Source organism: Pogoniulus pusillus, chromosome 13 (assembly GCF_015220805.1).
Source record: "Pogoniulus pusillus isolate bPogPus1 chromosome 13, bPogPus1.pri, whole genome shotgun sequence".
In the NCBI taxonomy this organism is placed as follows: Eukaryota; Metazoa; Chordata; class Aves; order Piciformes; family Lybiidae; genus Pogoniulus; species Pogoniulus pusillus.
In genome coordinates this window covers 19,319,128-19,345,431 of record NC_087276.1, presented here as the reverse complement: position 1 = coordinate 19,345,431, position 26,304 = coordinate 19,319,128, and the positions used below count along the sequence as shown (strand labels likewise).

The 26,304-nt window shown below is 51.9% G+C and overlaps 1 protein-coding gene across 1 annotated transcript; it reads right to left on the bottom strand.

The window, feature by feature from the left end:
- Window positions 1–845: 845 nt before the first annotated feature.
- NMD3 (NMD3 ribosome export adaptor) lies at window positions 846–16,323 on the bottom strand. The gene is made up of 16 exons (XM_064153278.1): window positions 16,251–16,323; window positions 15,859–15,993; window positions 14,572–14,668; window positions 13,435–13,515; window positions 12,265–12,393; window positions 12,004–12,094; window positions 11,142–11,220; window positions 10,765–10,861; window positions 9,636–9,753; window positions 8,094–8,239; window positions 6,559–6,671; window positions 5,796–5,868; window positions 5,176–5,282; window positions 3,443–3,513; window positions 1,972–2,147; window positions 846–1,123 (listed from the first exon to the last, which is right to left on the bottom strand). Exons 1-15 carry the CDS (start codon window positions 16,292–16,294, stop codon window positions 2,014–2,016), a joined length of 1,515 nt encoding a protein of 504 aa, XP_064009348.1. The 5' UTR covers window positions 16,295–16,323; the 3' UTR covers window positions 846–1,123; window positions 1,972–2,013.
- Window positions 16,324–26,304: the final 9,981 nt, after the last annotated feature.

Below are 26,304 nucleotides of genomic sequence, written 5' to 3'. Positions count from 1 at the left end.
AAATCCGAGTTTCCTGCTCACCTGAAACTCCTTCATGAAGAGCTTGCTTACGGTCACAACCCTGCAGTGCAAGTCCTGCATGGAATGGTGTTTACATGGCACTCTTCCTGGGCACCAAGGGAAGAACATGGGAGTTTGAGTGTTTGCTTTCCTGAGAAGAGCAGAACGTGGCCTCTGTGCTCTCTGCACCATCAGTAGTTTCTCACTCACCTCACTGACTCTCATAGAATCAAAGAATTGTTTGGGTTGGAAAAGCCCTCTCAGATGATCCAGTCCAACATCAACCCAGCACCATGTCCACACCTTGAACACCTCTAGGGATGGGGACTCCACCTGGGGGGCTGAGGAGCAGCTGTCTCCCACAGCCAGCAGGAAGAGCTGCCCCAGTAGGAGTGCTCCCACCAGCACTTCCAGCAGTGGCCTCTCTTGTGTGCCAGCACCCGAGACCTTCTGCTTTGGGGAGAACTCTGCTGGGAAGAGTTCTTCCCCAGCTTTGTTGTCCTTCTCTGGACCTGCTCCAGCCCCTCAGTGTACCTCCTGGAACGAGGAGCCCAAACCTGAATCCAGGATTCAAGGCGCAGCCTCAGCAGTACCCAGTCCCAGAGGACAATCCCTGCCCTGCTCCTGCTGGCCACAGCATTGCTCTTCCAGGCCAGGCTGCTGCTGGCCGTTGTGGCCATCTGGGCACACCTTGGCTCCTATCCAGTTGCTGTCAACCAACCTTCCCCTCAGGTCCCCTTCCACCAGACAGTTTCCAGCCACTCTTCCCCAGGCCCGGAGTGTTCATGTTGTTGTGACCCACAGCAGCATGGTCCAAAATGACAGAGCAAACCCATATGAACAGGTTTTCAGTTGTTCAAACCTGGTGTATTAAGACACTAAGCTTAAATGCTTTTAATCCATGGATACAGGCATGGAAGAGAGAACAACACAACGTTGCTATGCTGAAAAGTTTTCCAACTTGCTGATCCAGGGATGCACCATCAACCAGTTCACAAGCAAGGTTCTATGTGCAAAGATGGAGATTTGGAGTTCCTTGGCCATGGAAACAGAAAATATGTTCTTGAGCTTCCCAGAACTCTGGTATTTGGGATTAATCTGTATCACAAAAGGCTTCCAACCACTGTACCAAGAAGATTAAGAAAGAAAAACCCTTCTGAAGTGAGTAAATGAATGCAATAATCAGCAGCAGGTGTTTCTTGTGAAAATCTGGTAAAGCAGAAGGAATTCTCTCCCCCTGTCCACCCTTCCAGCTGCCTTCAGCCTGGAGCTGGTCAGCTGGGCTTTGTGCTGCACAAGCTGCAAGGAGAGAGCATTCAGGGACACTATGGCAATGCCTCACCAGAAATTAAAGTGAAACTGGTGATTCTCTCCTAAACACTAACTCAGGGCCTTTATTTGGCACCTCATTACAAGAGGGATGTGGAGGTGCTGGAGCCAGTGCAGAAGAGAGCAAGGAAGGTGTGAAGGGCCTGGAGAATAAATTTGCTGGGGAGTGACTGAAGGAGCTGGGGATGGTTAGTTTGAGGAAGAGGAGGCTGCAGAGAGACCTCATTGCTGTCTGCAGCTACCCAAAGGGACATTGTGGAGAGGCTGCTGCTGGTCTCTGCTCACAGGTAATCAGTGACAGAACAAATGGGAATGGCCTCAAGCTGCCACTGGGTAGGTTTAGATTGGACATTAGGAAGACTTTTTTCACAGTAAGAGGTCAGGCACTGGAATGAGCTGCCCAGGGAGGTGGTGGAGTCACCAACCCTGGCTGTGTTGGAAAGTCATTTGGATGTGGTGCTGGAAGATATGGTTTAAGGGTGAACTTTGTTGAGTGGGGATGGTGGTTTGGCTCGGTGATCCTGGGGGTCTCTTCCAACTGGAATGTTTCTGTGATTTTGGACTATGAAGGCATCCACCAGGTCCCTTTTCTTGCCCATGTCAGCAGTTTGTAATGCTACCTTCTGGCTAGGGTGGCTTTACCTTGTGAAGGGAGTATTTCTGGCCTGGATCAATGCACTGCTCTTATTCTGTCATCATATTTGCTCCCTCCCCGCCAGTGGCATCCTGGGAGATGTGGAGATCCTCCAGCATCTCAGCCAGGCTGATCCGTGGAGCACCATCATCATCTGTGTCACTCTCCACCGGGATCTCTGCATCTGAGAAGGTGGCAGCAAACAAAAAACAAACAGCTAAGCAAAGCAAATGAACCCCAGCCCCCCTGAGGAAGGAGGGGAACAAAACCCCCAGAAGTCCCAAACAACAACCAACCCAACGACAGAACCAGCCCAAACCAACCCCGGAACAGATCTCTCCTGAAAACCCACAGCCCCATGGCAATTCCCTCAAGGAAAATCATTGAGTCAGAGAGGCTGGAAAAGATCTCCAAGATCATCCAGTCCAGCCCTTAGCCCAGCATTGCCATAGCACCACTGAACCACGGCCCTCAGCACATCTCTGCCTCTCTGAAACACCTCCAGGGATGGGGACACACCACCGCTCTGGGCAACCAGGGTCTGACTGACAACAACTGTTCATCATATTCAAGCTAAACCTCCCCTGGGGCAACTTGAGGCCATTTCCTCTCACTCCACACTTCTTGGAGTCAGGAGCCCAAACCTGAATCAAGGATTCAAGGTATGGCCTCCCCAGTGCCAGTCCAGGGACACAATCCCTGTCCCGGTCCTCCTGGCCACACTATTGCTGCTCCAGGCCAGGCTGCTGGTGGCCCTCTTGGCCACCTGGCTGGCTTACCTCCAGCTGCTCTTGATTAGCACCCCCAGGTCCTTCTCCACCAGGCAGTTTCTGGCCACTCTGCCTCAGACCTTGAATGTTCATGAGGCTGTCTGTGACCCAAGTGCAGGACCTGGCCCTTGGCCTTGTTGAACCTCATCCCCTTGGCCTTGTCCCATCAATCCTGCCTGGTCAGGTCCCTCTGTAGACTCCCCCTACCCTCAAGCAGATCAGCACTGCTGCTCAACCTGGTGTGATCTACAAATTCACTGAGGGTTCCTGGATGCCCTGATCCCAATCATTGATGAAGGCATTGAAGGGAACAGGGCCCAGTGCTGAGCCCTGGGGAATAGCACTTGTGAGTGGCCACCAGCTGCAGCTAACTCCATCTCCCCCTCACTCTCTGGGCTTTGCCATGCAGGCACTTTTTCACCCAGCAAAGAGTACAGCTGCCCAAGCCATGAGCAACCAAGAGGCTGAACTATGGCTCCAACCCTTCAGCCAGCAGAGGTTTTGGAGGGCTGGAGACAGCACAGTTCCCTCTCTCACGTTACAGCTAAGCAAACAAAGCACCAACTTCTGTTCAGAGCATGTGAAGAGCTGCTGCTGCTACACTGCAGCACTGCTCCAGCCACCAGCTCTTCAAAGAACCCAAACCCATAACTCTTCCCTCAAACAGCCATGAGCTAGGTGCATGCAGGGAGCTGAGCAAAGGCCTTACTGCGGTAAATGTTGACATTCTTCCTGATGGCTTCATCTTCTTCCAGATCTTCAAGGAAGTCCTGGTACTGCCTGTCAAGAGAATTCCTGCGTTTACTCACTCCTCCTTTGGAATACTGGCAATTTCCAAACCCAAAATGAAACTGAAGGAACAAAGCCTTGTGGCTGTGGATTGCAAACCCCTTCAGATGTGCCTCCTGGCAGCATTCCCAACTCATTCTCCCTGCCTTGTTTTCTATTAGTTACCAAACAATGGGTTTTCTGCCCTGGTTTAACTCTAACTGCCTGATTCTTTTCCTGCTCAGAATCAGCTTTGCCAGTGGATAAACTTGTGCCAAGCATGATGTCCCAGATTATTACTGTATTAATTGTTTGTATTTATCCCCTTTGGAGTGTCCCTTGAGCTAGACACCAACTGTAAGCTACAGACTCAGTGCTTCTGGTATTGTTTCATGATCAAAGCTTTTCTTGGGAGAAAAAAAATGGGAAGATTTTGATATTTTGCACCAGTAAACTCAAAACACCTGCAGTGTATCTTCAAGTTTTCAGGATTGAGTTGGTTCCCACACCCCCTCCCCCTAGCTTCAGTGTCCATGAGTGCTGAAAATTTAGGAGCAAAGATGAGCGTAAATAAGGTGCAGGTCATTAAAGCACTTTCTGCACTAGAGAATCACAGAATGTCAGGGGCTGGGAAGGACCTTGAATGCTCATCCAGTCCAACCCCCTGCCAGAGCAGTATCACCTAGAGCAGATCACACAGAAACACATCTAGGCAGGTTTTGAATATCTCCAGAGAAGGAGACTCCACTACCCTGCGGGGCAGCCTGTTCCAGGGTTCTGTCACCCTCACAGGGAAAAATTCCTCCTGGTGTTTACATGAAACTTCCTATGACTCGAAGAGGGAGAAAATGTAGATCCTGGTATCCGCCCGTCCTGTGAGCCAGCATGATGCTGAGACAGATCCAGCAGCATCTCCCTGTGCACACCAGTGCAGGCGTTCCACTGGAGTTAGCCTCAGCTGAAACTCAGATGCATTTCTGGCGTTATAGGACCATTAAGGTTGGAAAAGACCTCTAAGATCATCGAGCCCAACCTTCTGCCCAACATCTGCATGACCACTAGACCACATCTCATAGACTCATAATACCTGAAGGGACCCTGCAGGAAGGCTGCAGAGGGACTTTTGCTGAGGGTGTCTAGAGTCAGGCCAAGGGGGAATGGTTTGAAGCCGAGGCAGAGCAGGGTTGGAATGGAGTTGAGGAAGAAGTTCTTCAGTGTGAGGGTGGTGAGAATCTGGCACAGGCTGTCCAGAGAGGCTGTGGCTGCCTCCTGCCTGGGGGCACTGAAGGCCAAGCTAGATGAGGCCTTGAGCACCTGAGTCTAGTTGAGAGGTGTCCCTGGGAATGGTGGGGAGGTTGGAACAGATGATCCCTGACATCTAGAATGGCTCAGGCTGGAAGAGGATTCATAGAATGGTTTGGAAAGGACTTTAAATATCATCTAGTTCTAACTCCCTGCCATGGACAGGGACTCCTCCCATTAAGAAGAGGGTGCTCAAGGCCTCATCCAGTCTGGCCTTGAACATCTCCAGGGACGGGGCAGCCACAGCCTCCCTGAATGACCTGTGCCAGTTTGAACTCCCCACCCTCTCTGTAAAGAATTGCTTCCTTGTTTATTCCTTGGCACAGCACCCTAGGTAGGGGGGAGTGAAAAGCTTCCTAGTGGATACTGAACCTTTCATCATCTGATTCCATGCCTTCTCTGTCCCTTTCCAGCTCCTTCAGCTTCCAGTTCCTGCGGCGCTGGCGCTTGCTGCGGTCGTAGCTCTTCTTTATTAGTACCTAGAGTGCAGAGCAGCAGGTGTTTACACAGCCCCCTCCAACACCACCCAGGGCACTCCCAACACCCAAAGCAACACTCAAGCCTAGACTTGGAGCTGAACAAACGGCAGAGACAGTCGGTACTGTGAAGTTCCAGACAGAGTTGATGCCTCCTCCCCGGGGGTGTTACAAGGCCAGGCTGGCTGAGGCCTTGAGCAGCAGAGTCCAACCAGGTGGGTTGGAGCAGATGATGTTTGAGATCCCTTCCAATTTAAGAGTTCCCAGAGCCTGAAGAGGCCCACAGAGGCTGGAGGTGTAACACAGCTCACCTGTGTGTGCTGAAAGCTAAGTGAACACACTCTTTAACCACCCCTCACAAACGAGGGTGCAGTTCTATTAGAAGCTTTTCAGGTTTCAGTACTCAGATCTCCTCATGCTTTAGGCACCACAAAAGGAGTGAGGATCTAAAATCATCTTCCCCAACACCCCTGGGTGATGCAGAACTCTGTGGACAGAGACAGAAAATGGTCTTACCACATCAGGAATGCTCTGAGGGTTCATCTTGTTGGCAAACTCATCATTTAAGTTGCAATTTGCCAGGTCAAATCTGAAACCAAAAGAGGAAATAAGAAATTAGAACAGGAAATAGGAATTTTATCCTACCTTCTATAGCAGCCACCAAACAGTGGTACTGCACCTACAGCCAGTGCATGGCATTTGAATCAGAGCAGCAAGGTGCAACTCACAGCTCCTCAAAGTCTCCAGCTGAAGCAGAGAGCAAATAAAAAAATGCCCTTCAATATGCTGCTGGCACAATTGTGCCTAATTCCTAGAGTCTGCTGCTCCAGCAGCACCCCACAGCCTCTGACTCTAAAGACCAAGACCCAGTGAGGTGCTGCTGGGCTCACAACAGCTTCAGTAACATCCACATTTAAGAATCACTTCATCTGCCTAATCTTACAGGCTGCCCTGTTTGGTACGCTCTAGCAAACAGAAAGGTCCTGCCTGGGACTTGAAAAATCCCTCCCCCCTATTTGGTCTAGCTGCCAGCCCAAACTGCACTCTGCAGGCAGAGCTTCAGCTCTCTGCTTACTATCAGCCCTTTTCTCCAGAGGACTTCTGCTAGAGGAAGAGATTTGCTGGATTAGCAACCTCTCTTTGGCCAAGATGAATAGTCTGATCTAGGCCTTTTGCTGAGCCCATTCAGACACCACAACAGTTCAAAACCCCCTGTTGAGAACCCAAAGAATTCAGCCACTAAAATATCATTTCATAAACCTCAACAACCAGAACATACCCCAAGACAAGGTCACCAGGATTCAGAATGTGGCCCAAGTGAGTAGAGCAGAAATACTGATGATCTGTGCTCAGCTCTGAGGTTTTCTGTACCCAAGCTTCAGCCAGAGTGTGCTGGAGGAACAAAAAACCAAAAGGCTCACACTTAAATGCATCTTAACTGTGATTAACTCACTGTGCAACAGAGCAACTGCACTGAGTCACTGCTCTCACTGATTCACTGCTCTCACTCACACTGGTAATTAGACTGATTTCTACACCAAGCATCCAGAGTAGCACTTGTACCTCCTCGCTTCTTACCTGTGCAACAACCACCTCTCACAAGAACCCCACAAAGGCTGTTCCTACAACTACACAGCTTTTGGGTATTGGTTGTTTTGTTTGTTTGCTTGTTTTTTTCCTCAGAAGGGATTGGAAAGGACCTCTGGAGATCAACCAGTCCAACCCCACCTGCTACAGCAGAGGCATCCACAGCAGCTTGCCCAGGACCACAGTGTCCAGGTGGGGTTTGGAATCTCTCCACAGAAGCAGACCCCACAACCTTTCTGGGCAGCTTGCTCCAGGCCTCCAGCACCCTAACACCAAACAAGTTTCTCCTCCTGTTCAGATGGAACCTCCTGGCTTCCAGTTTGTGTCCCTTGGCCTTTGTCCTGTCCCTGGGCACCAATGACAAAAGCTTGGCCCCAGTCTCTTGCCCCCCACAGCTCCTTTAGCTCTTGCTGAGCATTGCTCAGATGCCCTCTTGGGCTGCTCTTCTCCATGCTCTCAGTCCCAGGGTTCTCAGCTTTTGCTCCTCACAGAGCTGCTCCCTGCCCCTCAGCAGCTTTGCAGCCTTTGCTGGACTCTCTCCAGCAGTTCGCTGTCTCTCTTTAATTGGGGAGCCCAAAACTGGGCACATTAGTTCAGATATGACCACACTAGAGCAGAGGGAGAAGAGAACCTCCCAAAACCTGCTGGCCACAATCTTCTTCATGCACCACAGGACACCATAGGTGTTTTGGCCTCAAGGGCACATTGCTGGCTGATGGTGAACTTGTTATCCCCCAGCACTCCCAGGTCCTTCTCCCCAGAGCTGCTTTCCAGCAGGACACCCCTCGCCTGTTCCTTTCCAGGCGCAGGACCCCACATCTGCCCTTGCTGAAGTTCATTTTTACTTGCTAACACTGAAGCACACACGGAGAAGACAAGGTTTGGCACTGATCCTTTAACCCTGATGAGGAGGAAATGCTTCTACACTTCCACAAGAGCAATTCAATAATTAAAGAGCTGCAAAGATCATATGGGATAACTTCAAATGACAGCAACAAGTGGAGTTTAAACTCCTCAACAGAAAAGAATGTCTGAGGGTGGAATTCAGAGAGCAGCTGGGCAATTTCCAAACCACTGCTCACAGCTTTCCTGGGAAAACCTTTGCCAGTGGCAAGGAACAGCCAAGCATCCACCTGACTCTGCAAGGTAGGAGAGAGGTTCATCAGAGCAGGGGAAGCAGTGGGGGCAGAGCCCAAAACTCTGAACCAAAGAGAGAGGAACTCTTACCTTGTTTGATCTTGCCCCTGCACCTGCCCCTCTTTTCTTTTCCTGAACCCTGTTTATGTCCACAATGATGAACTCCTCCAGCTGTTTGGGGTGGAAGAGGCTGTTGAAAGGATGGCGCCAGTAGGTGCTGCCATCAACTTCAGCAACTGCAAAAGAGACACCAGCAGCAGCTGTGACAAGGGACAGGGCTTCTTGACAGGAAACTGACAGGCAAAGGAAGCAGCCAAAATGCAGGCAACGACCTAATTCATTTTGTTGAAGTTTGTCATTCCTGAATCCCAGCATGGTGAGGGTTGGAAGGGACCTCTGGAGATCCTGCAGTCCATGGTTATCTGCTAAAGTAGGGCACCCACAGCAGCATGCCTAGCAGCACAATGCCCAGGAGGATTTGGAAGCTCTCCGGTGGAGACTCCACGTCTCTGCACAGCCTGCTCCAGGCCTCCAGCACCCTCACACCAAAGAAGTTTCTCCTTCTGCTCAGGTGAAACCTCTTGGCTTCCAGTTTGTGCCCATTGCCCCTTGTCCTGTCCCAGGGCACCACTGACAAGAGCCTGGCCCAAGCCTCTTGCCCCCAGCAGCTCCTTTATCTCTTGCTGAGCATTGCACAGATGCCCTTTAGGGCTGCTCTTCTGCAGGCTCTCAGCCTTTCCTTACTAATGCAACAAGGAGTCTCCTACTGTACCACAAGCGTTTAGAACATGACTCATACAGCAAACTTGTGCTGCAGGAGCAGCTGCTGTGTGACAGCCAAGTCCCATACCACATGTCTACAGCACAGACCTCTTCAGCTGAAGGAATACTACTCCTGGACTTGTCCTTACAAGAGGCATTTTGCTGCCATTTCACCAGCAAACCCCAATTGAGCAGAGTGCTGCTAGTACCCCAGGGGCTAGGCTCATAATTCAGAGCAAAACTTGATGTCATCTCATTTGAGAGAAACACACCTGACAAATGGAAATGCTCGGCATAAGCAGCCATCAGCCTCCCTCTCTGGAGGCATCCAAAACCTGCCTGGATGTGTTTCTGTGTGATTGACCTACATGCCACTGTTTCAGCAAGGGAGTTGGACTGAATGATCATGGAACCCTGGAACTGTCTTGGTTGGCAAAGATCATCCAGTTCAACCATGCTCTAACTCTGCCAAGGCTGGTGCTAACCCATGGCCCTCAGCACCGCATCTCTGCCTTTCTGAAACGCCTCCAGGGATGGGGATTCAACCACCTCTTAGAGGACCTTGTTCCAGTGTCTGAGAACCCTTTCAGAGAAGGGGTTTCTTCAGAGGCCACTTCCAACCCCTACCATCCTGCAGTTCAGAGATGAACTTACCCCTGACAGAGCACATTTTTTCCCAAGACACTGCAGAGACCAAGCTCAGTCTTAGGTCACTATTAAATTTCTACAGCAATGACTGCAGAGATAAATTGACAACATTGAGGTCTAAACCCACAAGAGCTCATGAAAACTCAACAGACCCAGGAAAGAATTGTGACAACAGAAAAACATCAGCAAGGGCCACAGAGCAGGGCAGTAGCTGTAACTCACTCTGCAGAGTGCTGGGGTCGATGAGGTGGATGGTGCTTGTCACTCGGAAGCACACACAGATCTGGCTCATGTTCCCCAGGCTCTGGGCCAGCTTGGGTGACAGACACACAACATTGTCCTGTACACAAAGACAAAGCCACTGGCATTATTTGGTCCTGCATTAATTATCAAATCTTTAGAGAAACCTGAATCTATTTTTGGAATTCTAGAATGGCTCCGGTTGGGAGTGACCTCAGGGATCATCTGCTCCAACCTCCACACCATGCCCAGGGACACCTCTCAGCTAGACTCAGCTGCTCAAGGCCTCATCCAGCCTGGCCTGCAACACACCCAGCAAGGAGGCAGCCACAGCCTCCCTGGGCAGCCTATTCCAGACTCTCAGCACCCTCACACTGCAGAACTTCTTCCTCAGCTCCACTCTAATCCTGCTCTGCCTCAGCTCCAAACCATTCCCCATCTCTAGACATGCTCAGCAAAAGTCCCTCTGCAGCCTTCCTGCAGGATCCCTTCAGGCACTGGCAGACAGCTCTAAGAGCACCCTGGAGTAAGTCTTCTCCTCTGCAGGCTGCACACCTCCATCTCCCTCAGCCTGTGCTCACAGCAGAGCTGCTCCAGCCCTTGGATCCTCTTTGTGGCCTCCTCTGGCCTCTCTGCAGCAGCTCTGTGTCCTTCTTGTGCTGAGGACACCAGAGCTGGAGTCAGGATTGAAGGTGAGGTCTGAGCAGAGCAGAGCCAAGGGGCAGAATCCCCTCACTTGCCCTGCTGTCCACACTCCTCTGGCTGTAGCCCAGCACACAGCTGCCTGCTGGGCTGCACAAAGGCACTGCTGGCTCCTAAGGAGTGTTGACTGATCAGAAGCTCACAAATCTTTCTTCAGAGCTACTTCCAACCCACTCTGCACTGAGCCTGGAATTGTGGATGGGATTGGCCTGACCCAGAGGCAAGACCTTGCACTTGGACTTATTTTCAGTTCTCCAGTCAGTGAGGCCCTCAAGAGAGCTGCTCTCTGTGTTTTTCATTCTCCATGGGGAGCTCCATCCCAAATTCCCACTAAATCAAGTCTCCATCAGCAAAACCAGTCTGTGCCCAGTGCATGCAGTGCCCTGGAGGTGGAGCAGGGAGCAGCTACCTTGCATACTGGCACAATCTCCACTGAGAAGGTGCTCTTGTAATTGTAGACGTTGCTGTGGATGTCGTGGGAGATCAAACGTTGTGATGACTTTGCTCTACAAAACACAGAAACAGAGTCTGCAGGCAACAGGGAGGACATCAGCAGCTGATCAGCACCAAGCACAGCCCTGAAAGTACAGCCCTGGGCTCTACAAGTATTAAGGAAGCACAGAAACACTTCGGGGTTGGTTTTAGAAGGGCTAAGAGGAAAACACAGCACTTGTGCAGAAGGGCTTTTGGTCTGGTTTAATCAGAAAACAGGTTCCTTCCACTTTGACTTTGCAAATGAAGGATAAGAGATAGTTCCCAAAACCTTTTCATCATTCAAGGACATACCTGGATGGAACTGTACACTGAAGGAAGTCTACCATCTTCTGGGCCTGTTGCTTTGAAGAATAGTAGAAGTCCAGGCCATCTGAAAGAGAAGCAAGTGTGTGGAGCACATCTGTGCAAGGATGCCTTTTACTGTCAGCTGTGAGACACAGGCCAGGTGCTCTGCTGCTTATCTCCTCTCATGTAGTCTAGAAGGCAAAATTATATCATGGGATGCAGCCAGAGGAGTGTGGGCAGCAGAGCAAGAGAGGGGATTCTACCCCTTGACTTTGCTCAGACCTCACTTCCAATCCTGACTCCAGCTCTGGTGTCCCCAGCACAAGGAGGACACAGAGCTGCTGCAGAGAGGCCAGAGGAGGCCACAAAGAGGATCCAAGGGCTAGAGCAGCTCTGCTGTGAGCACAGGCTGAGGGAGCTGGGGGTGTGCAGCCTGCAGAGGAGAAGACTCATTCAGGGTGCTCTTAGAGCTGCCTGCCAGTGCCTGAAGGGATCCTGCAGGAAGGCTGCAGAGGGACTTCTGCTGAGCATGCCTAGAGACAGGGCAAGGGGGAATGGTTTGGAGCTGAGGCAGAGCAGGATTAGAGTGGAGCTGAGGAAGAAGTTCTGCAGTGTGAGGGTGCTGAGAGTCTGGAATAGGCTGCCCAGGGAGGCTGTGGCTGCCTCCTTGCTAGGTGTGTTGAAGGCCAGGCTGGATGAGGCCTTGAGCAGCTGAGTCTAGCTGAGAGGTGTCCCTGGGCATGGTGTGGAGGTTGGAGCAGATGAGGTCCCTTCCAGCCTGAGCCATTCTGGGATTCCCTGTTCACACATGCACCCTCCCAAGACAATCAGGTTGGTCTGCTCTCCCTTCAGACCAACTCCCCCTTACCATGGATTTCTTTGATACGCAGTGTGTTCTGATGCAGCCTGTGCTTCAAAATCAGCTGCTCCAAATAGTAGAAAGTCTTCTTGTGCAGAGTCTAGAAATCAAATGGAGGTAAAATAATGAAGGGTAAGAAGAAAACCACCCTGTCACTGTTTAAAAAGGACAAGCTAGTAATACTGGTCAGCAGAACCAGAAGATGCTCCTCCCAGTCTTTGTCCACCACCCTGGTGTGCCATGAACCACTACAAGTTCACTTTTCTTTACCTTCTGCCTGACTTGCACCACAGCTTTCCAGAAATCCTTAGCTTCAATCCTGTGACAGTCTTCACACATTTGAGACTGAACTATGTACTCCACCACGAAGACTTGCTGCAAGACTGCTCCATTCATCACCTGCAAACCACAAGTTGGAGAGGTGAGTCCCGTGGAGGCACAAAGTCAGGCTGAAAAAGCTGCCCTGCTGTGGTGGAACTTCCCAGGAACAGCCAAAGACCTTCCTCAGAATCACACTGCAGCAACAGAAATGAAGCAGGGTGAGATCAGTACGCAGAGAATCATTAAGGTTGGACACCCTGCAGCCCCTCCTTCATGGAGTCAGAGGCTCAAAACTGAACCCAGCATTCAAGGCACAGCCTCACCATTGTTGGTACAAGCCCTGCCCTGGTCCTGCTCATGAAACTATTCCAGATGCAGGCCAGGATGCTGTTGACATGTTCTTGGCCACCTAAGCACACTAATGGGACAGATTCATAGAATGGCTCAGGTTGGAAGGGACCTCGGAGGTCATCTACTCTAACCTCCCCACCACTTACAGGGACACTTCTCAACTAGATGCAGCTGCTCAAGGCCTCATCCAGCCTGGCCCTGGAACACCTCCTGGGAGGGGACATCCACAACCTCCCTGGGCAGTTCTCTTCTGATATTTAGACTAAATCTGCCCTCCTCAAGCTTCAACCCATTCCCACTTGTCCTATCACTCCAAGCCCTTGGCAAGTCCCTCCCCAGCTCTCCTGGTGCCCCTTCAGGTGCTGGAAGGCTGCTCTAACGTCTCCCTAGAGCCTTCTCTTCTCCAGGCTAAACAGCCCCAAACAATTCTGTGTGTGCCCAGCTCCCTTATCATCTCCGTGGCCTCCTCTGGATCTGCTTCAGCAGCTCCATGCCTATCTTGTGCTAAGGGCTGCAGAACTGGATGCAGTGCTGTAAGGGGGGTCTGAGCAGAGCAGGGCAGGAGGCATCTTCAGCCAGCTGTTGACTGATACCCCTAGGTCTTTTTCTGCAGGAGGGAAATCTTGACCCTCAACTTAAGCCAACTGACAGATGCTGGATTTCACCAAAGAGAATCACTTCCCTAAAATACAGCCATGACAAACAGTAAAACCAACTCATGCTGTCTGCTGTTTAAAAGCCTCACATGGGACGCTGTGCTCCAGTTACCTCTTTCTGAACAGTCAGCTTCAGCTTCAGCCTCTTGGAATGTGGCTCAGTCCAAATAAAGCCTGCATCAATCAGCCGGACCTGCCGGAGCAAAGAACAAGAACTCAGCTACAACCAGGAGTAATTACAAGCACCCAGCCCCAGCTAGCACAAAACACAAACTTATAGTCTAGCTTAAGCAAGTAAGGAAGTGATCAACATCAAACATGACTTTCAGCTTGATCCATAGCCAGCCCTCTGCAGCCATCAAACCTCAGTTTAGAACCAATCTCAAACACATGCAGAAACACAGCTGCAGAGTTAAGCTGCATTAAAACCAGGTTGCCTGCCTTCAGCTAACTACCTTCACCTACCATCTCCACAGCAACAGTTCTGCAGCAGGCTGTGTGCTCTGAAATCACAGAACTGCACTGCAAGAGCCTTCTCAGCATGTTTAGAATTTTTTTGTTAGAACTTGTCTTCACCAAATCCTCCAAAGTTATGTTATGGAGTAATTTGACTGCAGATTGGATTCTTTATGGTTAATAACTCAAGCCCACCTCCAGGTTTGGTGTCCCCAGCAAATGGAGGACACAGAGCTGGTGGAGAGAGGCCAGAGGAGGCCACAAAGATGCTACAAGGGCTAGAGCAGCTCTTCTGTGAGCACAGGCTGAAGGAGCTGGGGGTGTGCAGCCTGGAGAGGAGAAGGCTCCAGGGAGACCTTAGAGCTGCCTGCCAGTGCCTGAAGGGATCCTGCAGGAAGGCTGCAGAGGGACTTTTGCTGAGGGCATCTAAAGCCAGGCCAAGGAGGAATGGTTTGGAGCTGAGGCAGAGCAGGGTTAGACTGGAGCATAGGCGGAAGTTCCTCAGTACAAGAGCAGTGAAACACTGGCATAGGCTGCCCAGGGAGACTGTGACTTCCTCCTGCCTGGAAGTTTTGAAGGCCAGGCTGGATGAGACCTTAAGCAGCTGAATCTAGTTGAGAGGTGTCCCTGGGCATAGTGGGGAGGTTGGAGCAGATAATCTCTGAGGTCATTTCCAACCCAAGCCATTCTGTGATGCATAAGGATCAAACCCTCTGTTAGGATCAAACCCTGAAGGCTAAGTTAGGTCAGCTTCACTTTATGCAATATCAAAACACAGAAAATATCAACTCACCTTGCTCAATGAAGCTTTGATTTTTTTAAGACACAGAGCAAGAAGCTCTCTCGATTCTAAGGCACACTGAATCCAGGTTGCTGGAGGCTGAAGATACCTATGATTTGGAAGCATTTTAAGACACATTGAAGCTGCTTCATCACATTAAATCCCTATAAAGATGAGCAGTTACTTCCCAGGCTTGCAGCTTCAATCTCACTGTTTTGTCAGTGAGATATGAATAGGCAAGAGAGTTGAGTGGCAAGGAACTTAGTGAAGCCAAAGAAGGGCAAGCATAAGGTCCTGCACCTGGGGAGGAATAATTCCTCACATCAGGACAGGTGAGAGGGGTGATGTGCTGGGAAGCAGCTCTGCAGGGAAGGACCTTGGAGCAGCCCTAAAGGGCATCTGAGCAATGCTCAGTAAAAGCTAAAGGAGCTGTGGGGGGCAAAAAGATGGGGCCAGGCTCTTGTCAGTGGTGCCCAGGGACAGGACAAGGGGCAGTGGGCACAAACTAGAAGCCAGGAAGTTCCATCTGAACAGGAGGAAAAGCTTGTTTAGTGTGAGGGTGCTGGAGGCCTGGAGCAGGCTGCTCAGAAAGGCTGTGGAGTCTGCTTCTGTGAAAGGATTCAGACCCCCAGTGAGTAGGCACTGCGATGCTGGGCAAGGTGCTGCGGGTGCCCTGCTTTAGAAGGAGGGTCAGACTGGACTATCCTCAGAGGTGACTTCCAACCCTCCCCAAGGTGGAATTGTGTGATTAGTCAGACAGCTAAAAGTGCCTTCCTAAGCATTAAGTCACACACTCCAAGTGCCAGGCACACTTTTACTTCCATCCTTAGCAATCTGCTCACTTTCCTCCCACGGACCAAAACCTCACTTATTTAAATCTCCTACCCTCTACATTTCAACACCTTTCTACTGCCACGAGAAAAGAAATACAAGAGATGTGCTGACAAGTCCTAAGAGGTGAGATGGAAACATGCAGAGCCACCTGTCCAGCTTTCCAGCCCCAGCCACTCCACAAGAGGCCTTGCTTCCAGCCCCAGGAGAGAAGAGGAGGGGAGATTTAAACTAAATATCAATAGGGAGTTCTTTCCAGTGAGGGTGGTGAGACACTGGCACAGGTTGGCCACGGAGGCTGTGGATGTTCCCTCTGTGGAGGTACCCAAGGCCAGGCTGGACGAGGCCTTGGGCAGCCTGGGCTAGTGGGAGGTGTCCCATGGCAGGGGGGTCGGAACTGGAGGATCTTCAAGAGCCCTTTCAACCCAAACCTGTCTGAGATTCTCTGAAGGGGTTCTGGCAGCTCACCTTTCGCACTGCTTGCAGAAGTGGAGGGTGCCCTGCTTGGGGATGCCCTCGGTGATGTCCACCTGCGCCCGCAGGCAGCCCACGCACATGTTGGCCGGGTTGGGCGGGATGGGCACTCCGCACTGGCAGCACAGGCTGCAGCCGAGAGAGGGAGGAAAAGTCAGGCACCGCCGGCACCCCTGCCCTCGGCAGACAGCCAAAGGCTGGCGCAGGCTTTAGATGTCATTTCTCATTTCCAAAGAAAAGCCGTGCCGCAGGACAGGCCTCGCCCCGCTTCCCCCCGCTCCCATCCCCACGCCGGTTAACAGCCGCCCGGGCACCTTCCCCCCGCACCCTGCGGCCCAGGCCCGCCCGGCCGAGCGCCACCACCCCTGAGCCCGGCCGCCGCTCACATGTTGCCCTGCGTGTGCGCCGCCGGCCCTGTCATATACTCCATGGCGGCGGCGGAACGCCCGGCGCCGGCAGCGGAAGGGGAGGAGGAGGAGGAGGAGGAGGAGGAGGAGGAGGTGGCCGCGGTCCCGCGAGAGCCGGGCGGGCCGGGGCGCGGGCGTGCTCGCGGGCGCCGCCGCTCGGGGCCGCAGGCTCCTTTGGGCTGGGAAGGTCCATTCGGCTCTCCCAGCCCTGCGCTTCTCTAGCTCTGCCGCGGCTGCTGCCCCGCGGCCTTCAGCGCCACAGCTCTGCGTCTTAAACGCCTCCAGGGATGCGCATCCAGCCACCTCCCTGGGCAGCCTGCGCCAGTCTGAGAAGCCTTTCAGGAAAAAAAGCTCTTAATGCCGAGCCAAGCCTGCTGCAGATGAGACCATTCCCTCTTTTCCTGTCACTTTTTACTCGGGAGAAGAGAGCAGCCCGCAGCTGGCTCCAGCCTCCTTTCCAAACGCCAGGTCCTGCACTGGGGCCACAACAGCCCCAAGCAATGCTACAGGCCTGGGGCAGTGTGGCTGGAGAGCTGCTGGCAGAAAGGGACCTGGGGGCTGTAACAGCCAAACAACTCAATATGAGCCAGCAGTGTGCCCAGGTGGCAAGGAAAGGCAAAGGCCTCCAGGCTGGGATCAGAAATGCTGTGCCCAGCAGGAGCAGGCAGCTGAATGTCCCTTGGACTCGGCTCTGTCGAGGCTGCACCTTGAGTGTTGGGCACCTCTGTACAAGAGAGGGACCTCCTGCGGGTGCTTGCCCCAGCACAGAAGGAGGGGGCCAGGGGGACATGTCTGGGCAATCCAGAGTCCTCCTTTCCCATGATTGCTTCTCCCACAGCAGAAGGGGGGAGAGCAGAAAAGCTCCAAGCCAGGGCACGGATAAGCTCATCGTGGGCCTATCAGGCCTACCGCGACACACCTCAGCACAAGAGAGATGTGGAGCCAGTGCAGGGGAGAGCAGGGAAGCTGTGAGGAGCCTGGAGAGTAAATCTGATGAGGAGTGACTGAGGGAGCTGGGGATGGGTAGTGTGAGGAAGAGGAAACTGCAAGGAGACCTCATTGCTGTCTGCAGCTACCTGAAAGTAGGCTGTGGAGAGGCTGCTGCTGGTCTCTGCTCACAGGTAATCAGTGACAGAACAAGAACAGACAGCCTCAAGCTGCCATTGGGTAGGTTTAGACTGGACATTAGGAAGATTTCTTTTTCCCAGGTGGTAAACAATAAGAGGAAGTGGCCTCAAGTTGTGCCAAGGGAGGTTTTATGTTAGGCAGAAGGTTGGACTCCTCCCCAAGCTCAACAGCCCCAAGGCTCTCAGCCTTCCCTCCTCTCAGAGCTGCTCCAGGCCCCTCAGCAGCTTTGCAGCCTCCACTGGACTCTTTCCAGTGGTTCCCTGTCTCTTGTGCTGGGGACCTCCAGAACACCTCCAGCACCTCCGTATCTCTCTTGTATTGTGGTGCCCGAAACGGAACACAACACTCAGGTGTGGCCTCACTGGAGCTGAGTCCAAGAGGACAATCACCTCCCTGCTCCTGATGGACACAGGGGCCTGTAGCATTGCTTGGGGCTGTTGTGGCCCAAGGACTGGACCTGGCACTTGTCCTTGTTGAAACTCATGTTGGCCCATGGATCTAAGCCTATCCAAGTGTTTCTGCAGAGCCTCATTCAGATCAACACTGCCACCTAACTCAGTGTCATCTGCAAACTTACTGCTTACACTTTCTATGCCTGAATCAAGGCTGTCCCTAAAGATGTTAAAAAGAAGTGGTCCCAACACAGATCCCTGAGGAACATCACTAGTTCCTGACCACCAGCTGGGTTTAACTCCATTGACCACCACTCTCTGGGCCCTCCTGTCCAGCCAGTGTTTTATCTAGGAGACAGTGTGCTCATGTAAGCCATGAGCAGCCAATTTGTCTGCAAGAACTTTGTGGGGAACAATAATGGTGATAATAATAACAACAACAACAGCAGCAGCAGCTAAAAAGAGATAAAAAAGGAAAGCATTTCCCTGTGCTGAAGTTTCCTGTCTTTACTCTTCAGCAGCCCTGCTGCAGAGTGGCTGTTGGATAGTTTTTCCTTTGGAGCCCTGATGAATCACTCAGTCTTTGATTCCCTTGACTTCTGAAATCAGACTATTCCTGTGCATTCCAGGCTGTCGCTTGGGGAGTCTCACACTGCAAGACAAAGTCTGCTATTTATGGGAGCCAGGTCTGCTGTGAAGTCACCGGGAGGAGAATTTGATCCTAATGATACCTTCAATGTTTCCACTGCACACTTATCTTCACCTGCACTTTTCTCCACCTTATTTTGGTGTTTGTAAACTAAACCCTACCTCAGCTGAAGGGCACCGCCACCATCTGCTGCCAGTTAGTAGCAGAACCATGTGCTTTGTTAGTCAGCAAGGTGCTTTAATTTGCCTCTGCAGCTCTTGTTGCCCATTGTGTCGTGGGCAAGCTGCTGTGGGTGCCCCTGCTTTAGCAATTGGGTTGGGCTAGATGATCCCCAGAGGTCACTTCCCTTTGAGACACAGGAGGTTCCATGTGAACCTGAGGAAGATTTTTTTCACTGTGAGGGTGGCAGAGCACTGGAACAGGCTGTCCAAGGAGGTTGTGGAGTTTCCCTCTCTGGAGGTAGTCAAGAACCATCTGGATGTGTTCTTGTGTGATCCGCTCTAGAGTGATTCTGCTCTGGCAGGGGGGGGCTGCACCAGATGATCTTTCGAGGTCCCTTCCAGCCCCTGACATTCTATGATTGTATGATCCTGGGCAAGCTGCTGTGTGTGCCCTGTTTTAGCTGGATGATCCCCAGAAGTCCCTTCCAACCCCCCCTTCCCCATGCTGTGATTTGGATTTGATCAATGACACTGAGCTCATGTGAAGGTTTATCCCAAGATTTGCCATTGGTCTTTAGGAGAACAATTTGGGCTCCAAGCTAGCAAACAACAGCAAAGTGTCAGCACCCAAAGGACGTGTGCGTTATGTGAGGGGAACACAGGTTTGCTCTCTTATGAGCAGGTGAGTGGGCCCTTGAGTAAGCAGCTGCATGAATGCTTAAGTGCCAAGTCAAGGGAGGGCAGGAGAGGCTTTGTGCCAGCCATGGCACACAGAGCAGCTTCGTTTGCAGTAGAAACCTTCATAAATAGAAGCAGCTGAGGATGATCAAAGTGTGGCAAATATACTGCTGTGATTAATGGAGCAGGCACCTGAGGTCACTATTCCCTCACATAAACTGGAGCCAGGGAAGGAGATGATAAAGCTATCAGGGAACTCCAGGGACCTCTTATCCATTTAGAACTGCTCTGACCTCCCGACAAAGAGGTTTTGTTCTGCTCTGGGCTACTGATTTCATTAGCTGTGTTGGTTTAAATGTAAAACCCTCAAGAATTTGAGCACAGAAGCCAGCATAATGCTTTTGACTTGGTTTGATTAGTATTCACTGTGAAATAAATGTGGGATGGGGAGCACTGAGCACAGCTGGAGGCCTGCTCAGCAGCAGCAAGTCACAGCACCACGGGAATACCCTCACTGAGCTGCAGGAGCATTGGCACAGTGTGAAGTTGGATGGGAAGGGTTGTGCACTCACACTGAAACACCTTTGTGGGCTTGACTGATGTCAGATTTGGTATTTAACTCACAGCTTCCAAATTTGAGTCAGGAGCCAGCTTCCAGCAGGGACCAGCCAACTGCTTTGGTGACCAGGAGGTATCTTCCTCCATATGTGGCATAGGCTCCTGCCTGCCTTGTGGGTACCACTGCTGCTGGGTTGTGAGGCCTAGGAGGGAGGTCCTCACTTCCCCTCTGTGGGTCATTGCTCCTTCTGATGACGCAGACCTGGAAGGAGTGGCTGTGCTGCCATTCAGGGAGACCTGGACAGGCTGGAGAGTTGGGGGAGAGGAACCCCATGAAGTGCAACAAGGGCAAGTGGGCAGGAATAAACCCCTGCGCCACTACAGGTGAGTGGTGACCTGCTGAGAAGCAGCTTTTGGGAGAAGGACCTGAGACTGCTGATGGGCAACAAGTTCAGCATGAGCCAGCAATGTGCCCTTGTGTCCAAGAAGGCCAGTGGGGTCCTGAAGAAGTGTGGCCAGCAGGTTGAGAGGTTCTTCTCTCACTGTACTCTGCCCTTGCGGGGCCACAACAGGAGTATGGTGTCCAATTCAGGGCTTCCCAGTTCAGGAGGGACAGGGAGATGGAGCGTTCAGGGGAGGCTGCAAAGCTGCTGAGGGGCCTGGAGCAGTTCTGTGAGGAGCAAGGGCTGAGAGCCCTGGGGCTTTTGAGTCTGGAGAAGAGCAGCCCCAGAGGGCATTTGAGCAATGCTCAGCAAGAGATAAAGGAACTGTGGGGAGCAAGAGGCTGGGGCCAGGCTCTTGTCAGTGGTGCCCAGGAACAGCACAAGGGGCAATGGGCACAAACTGGAAGCCAGGAGGTTCCATCTGAGCAGGAGGAGATACTTGCTTGGTGTGAGGATGCTGGAGGCCTGGAGCAGGCTGCTCAGAGAGGTTGTGGAGTCTCCTTGTCTGGAGAGCTTCCAATTCCCCCTGGCCAATGTGCTGCTGGGCAAGCTGCTGTGGGTGCCCTTCTTTAGTAGGGAGGGTTGGACTGGATGATCTCCAGAGGTCCCTTCCAATCTGCACCTTGTTAGGATTCTCTTCTGTTTCTCCTGTGCAGCTTTGCATTTCTACCCACAGAATCATCCATCCCACCTTGTGAAGGTTTTAATCAGCCCTTGCCAAGTGTCCTGTCCCTTTAGCAAAAGGCTGTTTCTGCCTTTTACTGATTGCAGCACTGGAGCTGCAAACTAATTACAACAAGGCAGCACATTCTGACCTGTGCTTCTGCAGAGATGCTGCTGTTGCAACCTGTCTGCTGTGGTCTCAGGGAGTGATAATAATGGGAGGAACAACATTAGGTAATTCCCCTGGGGCATGGCAGTTCGAGGGGCCGCTTTCTGTGAGATAATCTACCCTAAATTCACTGGGATAGCACTCCAATTATTTTCCAGCTCCTCAGTTCCTTGTGAGGAATCCAGTTAGCACTCCCAATTTATAGTGTGAGCTACAAACATTATTGCTGCTGAATCTCAGAGGCAGAAACAAAAGGAGCTGGGGAAAAAAAGCCCTTGCTTAAAATAGCTCTGCAGCAGAGATCAGTGTGTTGTGGCACTTCTTGCAGATGAACAGTAGATCAGACCTGGGCCTTGCATCATCAGGCTGCAATGAGCTCCAGCACAGCACAGCTCTCTGACTTGGTTTCCTCTTACCTAGGCAATATGCAATGTGAAACACATCTGGTGCACTGCTGGGCTCACTTCTGAACAGAGCAGCAGCTGGCATGCAGGCTGGGCATGGGGTGCCCCAGAGGACTGGGTACGTGGTGCCTGCTGTCAGCAGAGAGGGGTGGTTCCCAGCCTGGCAGTGTGGAAGAGGCTGACAGTAGCTGGGTGCTCAATGGGGCAGAGGTGGAGGTGCTGGTTTGGTGTGAGCCCAGCCCTGCTGCTGCTGCAGCCAGAGGACTCATGGAGTCATACAATGGCTTAGGTTGGAAGGGACCACGGAGACCATCTGCACCAACCTCCCTGCACCTTCCACTAGAGTAGGATGCTCAAGGCCCCATCCAGCCTGATGCATGCAGCAGTTCTGCACTGAAAGGTCCCCTCTGCTTTTGAGAGTCCTGCAGCCTTTCACGCATCACAGCTGTGGCTGTCCTGGAGAGATCAACAGATGAACTTTATTCTTAGTAACCTTTGGAAACCAAAATACCCCAAACCATAAAGCTACTCGAATAGAGCTACTTGAACAAGGAGACATCCTAGGCTCAGGAATTAGGATCTTGTGGGAGGAGTGGCTGACACCCCACCAGGCCGTGCTGTTCTTCAGGGAGATCTGGACAGGCTACAGAGCTGGGCACAGAGAACCTCATGAAGTTCGGCAAGGGCAGGCGTGGGGTCCTGCACCTGCAGATGAACAACCTCCAGCACCAGGACAGGTGAGAGGTGACCTGCTGGAGAGCAGTTCCACAGAGAAGGACCTGGGGGTGCATCAGCCAGCAGTGTGCCCTTGGGGCCAAAAAGGGCAGTGGTGTCCTGAGGCACCTGAAGAGGCAAGGGATGTTCTCTCCAACCTTTACTCTGCCCCAGAGAGGCCACATCCAGAGTACTGGGTCGAGTTCTGGATTCCACAGTTCAGGAGAGACAGGGAACTGCTGGAGAAAGTCCAGAGGAGGCTGCAAAGATGCTGAGGGGCCTGGAGCAGCTCTGTGAGGAGCAAAGGCTGAGAGCGCTGGGGCTGAGAGCCTGTAGAGTAGCAGCTCCAGAGAGCATCTGAGGAATGCTCAGCAAGAGCTAAAGGAGCTGTGGGGGCAAGAGGCTGGGGCCAGGCTCTTGTCAGTGGTGCCCAGGGACAGGACAAGGGACAATGGGCACAAACTGGAAGCCAGGAGATTTCACTTGAGCAGGAGGAGAAACTTATTTGGTGTGAGGGTGTTGGAGGCCTGGAGCAGGCTGCCCAGAGAGATGGTGGAGTGTCCTTGCCTGGAGAGCTTCCACCTCCCCCTGGGCACTGTGGTCCTGGGCAAGCTGTTGTGGGTGCCCCTTCTGTGGCAGGGTGGTTGGACTGGGTGATCTCCAGAGGTCCCTTCCAACCCCACCATGCTGGGATTTTTTTCATTCTGCATTCCAAGGGCAGATCCTCCTCATGTCAGCTCTTGTCCTTTCACTGCTCCCTTCACGTGTTCCATCTTTATTGGACATCACAGCCTCTTGTTCCTGGGTGGCCAGAGAAACCAAAGCTTTTACTTCTCATTAGGGCAGCTTCTGCAGCTCAGCCTTTACCTTGCTTATCAAAATGATACATTGGCAGAGAAACTCTTTGCTGATTACTCCTCACTTGCTGTATAATATTTTGTAGTTGTGAGCTTGCAAATTTCTTCTTTCTGTGTTTTCCTCCTTTAAAGAGTGGTGGCAGATTTAGTGTCACCAGCACTGAACTGTCCCCCCACGAGAACCTGTGCAGAGAGCACCCCCAGTTCCCACATACCCACTTAGCAGCTGGTTTTATGGCATTTTTTCTTTTTCAGGGTAAAAAGTCATGATGGGTCTTGTGACTCAGTTCCACCTTATCTGCCCGGGTTGAGGAACAGCCATGGCACGGATCTAATTTTAATCCAAAGCATGGACAGGAGCCAGGAGGTGTTGGTTTGATACTGGTATGTTTGTTACCTGTACTGGAATGCACTAGACCTGAACCTCAGCCTAAGAAATAATTCTTTTCTGAAGGTAAATATTTCCTTATCAGAACACGATAGGGATCTCAGAGGCCACTGTACAGGAGTTGTTTGCTTCCCACTTGCCTTTTGCACTCTTCCATGCCTGAGCTGAAAACATCTACTGCACTTGGGCCACAACAACCCCAAGCAACACTACAGGCCTGGGGCAGTGTGGCTGGAGAGCTGCTGGCAGAAAGGGACCTGGGAGTTGTAACAGCCAAACAACTCAATATGTGCCAGCAGTGTGCCCAGGTGGCAAGGAAAGGCAAAGGCATCCTGGCTGGGATCAGAAATGCTGTGCCCAGCAGGAGCAGGGAGGTGATTGTCCCTTGAACTCAGCTTTGTGAAGCCACAACTCAAGTGTTGTGTTCAGTTTTGGGCACCTCAGTACAAGAGAGATGTGGAGGTGCTGGAGCCAGTGCAGAAGAGGGCAGGGAAGCTGTGAAGGGCCTGGAGAGTAAATCTGATGAGGAGTGAACTGAGGGAGCTGGGGATGGTTAGTGTGAGGAAGAGGAGGCTGTGGGGAGACCTCATTGCTGTCTACAGCTACCTGAAAGGAGGCTGTGGAGAGGCTGCTGCTGGTCTCTTCTCACAGATAATCAGTGACAGAGCAAGAGGAAATGGCCTTAAGCTGCCACTGGGTAGGTTTAGACTGGATATTAGGAAGGATTTTTCCCGGTGAGAGTGGACAGGCACTGGAATAAGCTGCCCAGGGAGGTGTGGAGTCACCAACCCTGGCTGTGTTTAAAAGTCGTTTGGATGTGGTGCTTAGGGATATGGTTTAAGGGTGAACTTTGTAGAGCAGGGATCTGGGTTGGACTTGGTGATCCTGAGGGGCTTTGCCAGCCTGAATGTTTCTGTGATTCTGTGTGTGATTAGCTGCCTAAAGTAGCCCTGGTGAGAGTGAACCACTACATGACAGCTGCATAAATGGGAAAGGAAGAGTTGGAAGGAGGAGAACAGGGACACTCTCCCACCCATGGAGACCTCTTTATCATAGGTAGATGCCTAATGCTGGAGTGCTGAATCCCAGATTCATAGAAACGTGGCCAGAGAAGTCCTCTAAGCTCATCCAGTCCAACCATCAGCCTAGCACCACCATGGCCACTAAACCATGTTCCCAAGTGCCATGGCCACAGGTTTCTTGAATACCTCTAGCAGTGGTGACTCCACCACCTCCCTGGGCAGCCTGTTCCAATGCCTGACAACTCTTGCAGGAAAGAAATTTCCCCTCATGTCCAACCTACAGCTCCTCTGGTGCAATTTCAGGCCATGTCTCCTTATCCTGTCACTTGTTCTTAGGGAGCAGAGCCCAGCTGCCACTCCACTCCAACCTCCTTTCAGGGAGCTGCAGAGAACAATGAGGTCTCTTCTCATCCTCCTCTAGCCTAAACAACGCCAGCTCCCTCAGCTCCTCTTTGTGACAGTTGCTCTCTAGAAGCTGTTGGCAGCTGGACCTGTCCTCTTCTGTGGCTTGCAGCAGCCTTCTCTGTGCTTTCATCATTGTTCATCCAGATGAATTCTCAGGGAGAGATGTTGCAATGGTAGTGGGTTGAAGTTTTCCTTTCACCACTCCCATCTTGCTGGCTCAGGCACGACATGGAGGTCTGACACATGGCTATTAAGAGATGTCCCTGCAGGTATTGCTCAGCTAGGAAATTGCAAAAGCCTTTTTCTTCACCAGGCTAAACAAGCCCAACTCTCTCAGCCTGGCCTCACAGCAGAGGGCTTCCAGACCTGACAGCATTGCTGTGTGATTGACTTTGAATCATAGCATCATAGAAGGGTTTAGTTTGGAAGGGACCTCAAAGATCATCCAGTTCCAACCCCCCACCATAGGCAGAGACACTTCCCACTAGAACAGGTTGCTCAAGGCTTCGTCCAGTCTGGTCCTGAACACTTCCAGGGAGGCTTAAATCTCCCCTCTGCCAATTTAAACCCATTACTCCTTGTGTTGTCATTACAATCACAGGATCACACAGGCTCACAGGATGTTAGGGATTGGAAGGCACCCAAGGAGATCATCCAGTCCAAACCCCCTGCCAGAGCAGGATCATACAATCTAGCTCGGGTCACACAGGAACACATCCAGACAGGCCTTGAAAGTCTCCAGAGGAGGAGACTCCATATCCCCCCTTGTCCAATCCCAACAGGCCCTGCTCAAAAGTCTGTCCCCAGCTTTCTGCTCAGCAACTTTAAGCACTGCAAGGCCACCAAAAGGTCTCCCTGGAGCCTTCTCTTTCCCAGGCTGACTAAGCCAAATTCTCTCAGCCTGTCCTCACAGCAGGGCCCTTCCAGCCCTGCCAGCTTTACTGTGGCCTTCTCTGGCTCTGCTCCAGCAGGTGCCTGTGCTGTGCTGAGGACCCCAGAGCTGCCCCAGCACTGCAGGGAGGGGTCTCAGCAGAGCACAGCAGAGGGGGCAGAATCCCCTCCCTGCCCCTGCTGCCCAGGCTGCTTCTCAGAAAGAAGAAACTTTTGGATACCAAAATCCTCAGATTGTTGGATAGCAAATGAGATGTGAAAGGTTTTTGTACCACAAGCACTCAGCAGTTCTTGATGTGCCTCCAGACCAAGCTGAGGCAGCATGCACAGCTGGCTACACTGCTAACTCCCTGAGAGGAGGATGCAGCCAGGCAGGGTTGGGCTCTTCTCACTAGTCTCAGGTGATAGAAGGAGAGGGAATGGCCTGAAATTGTGCCAGGAGAGCGTTAGCTTGGAGATGAGGAAAAATTTCTTTGCTGCAAGAGCAGTCAGGGATTTGAACAGGCTGCCC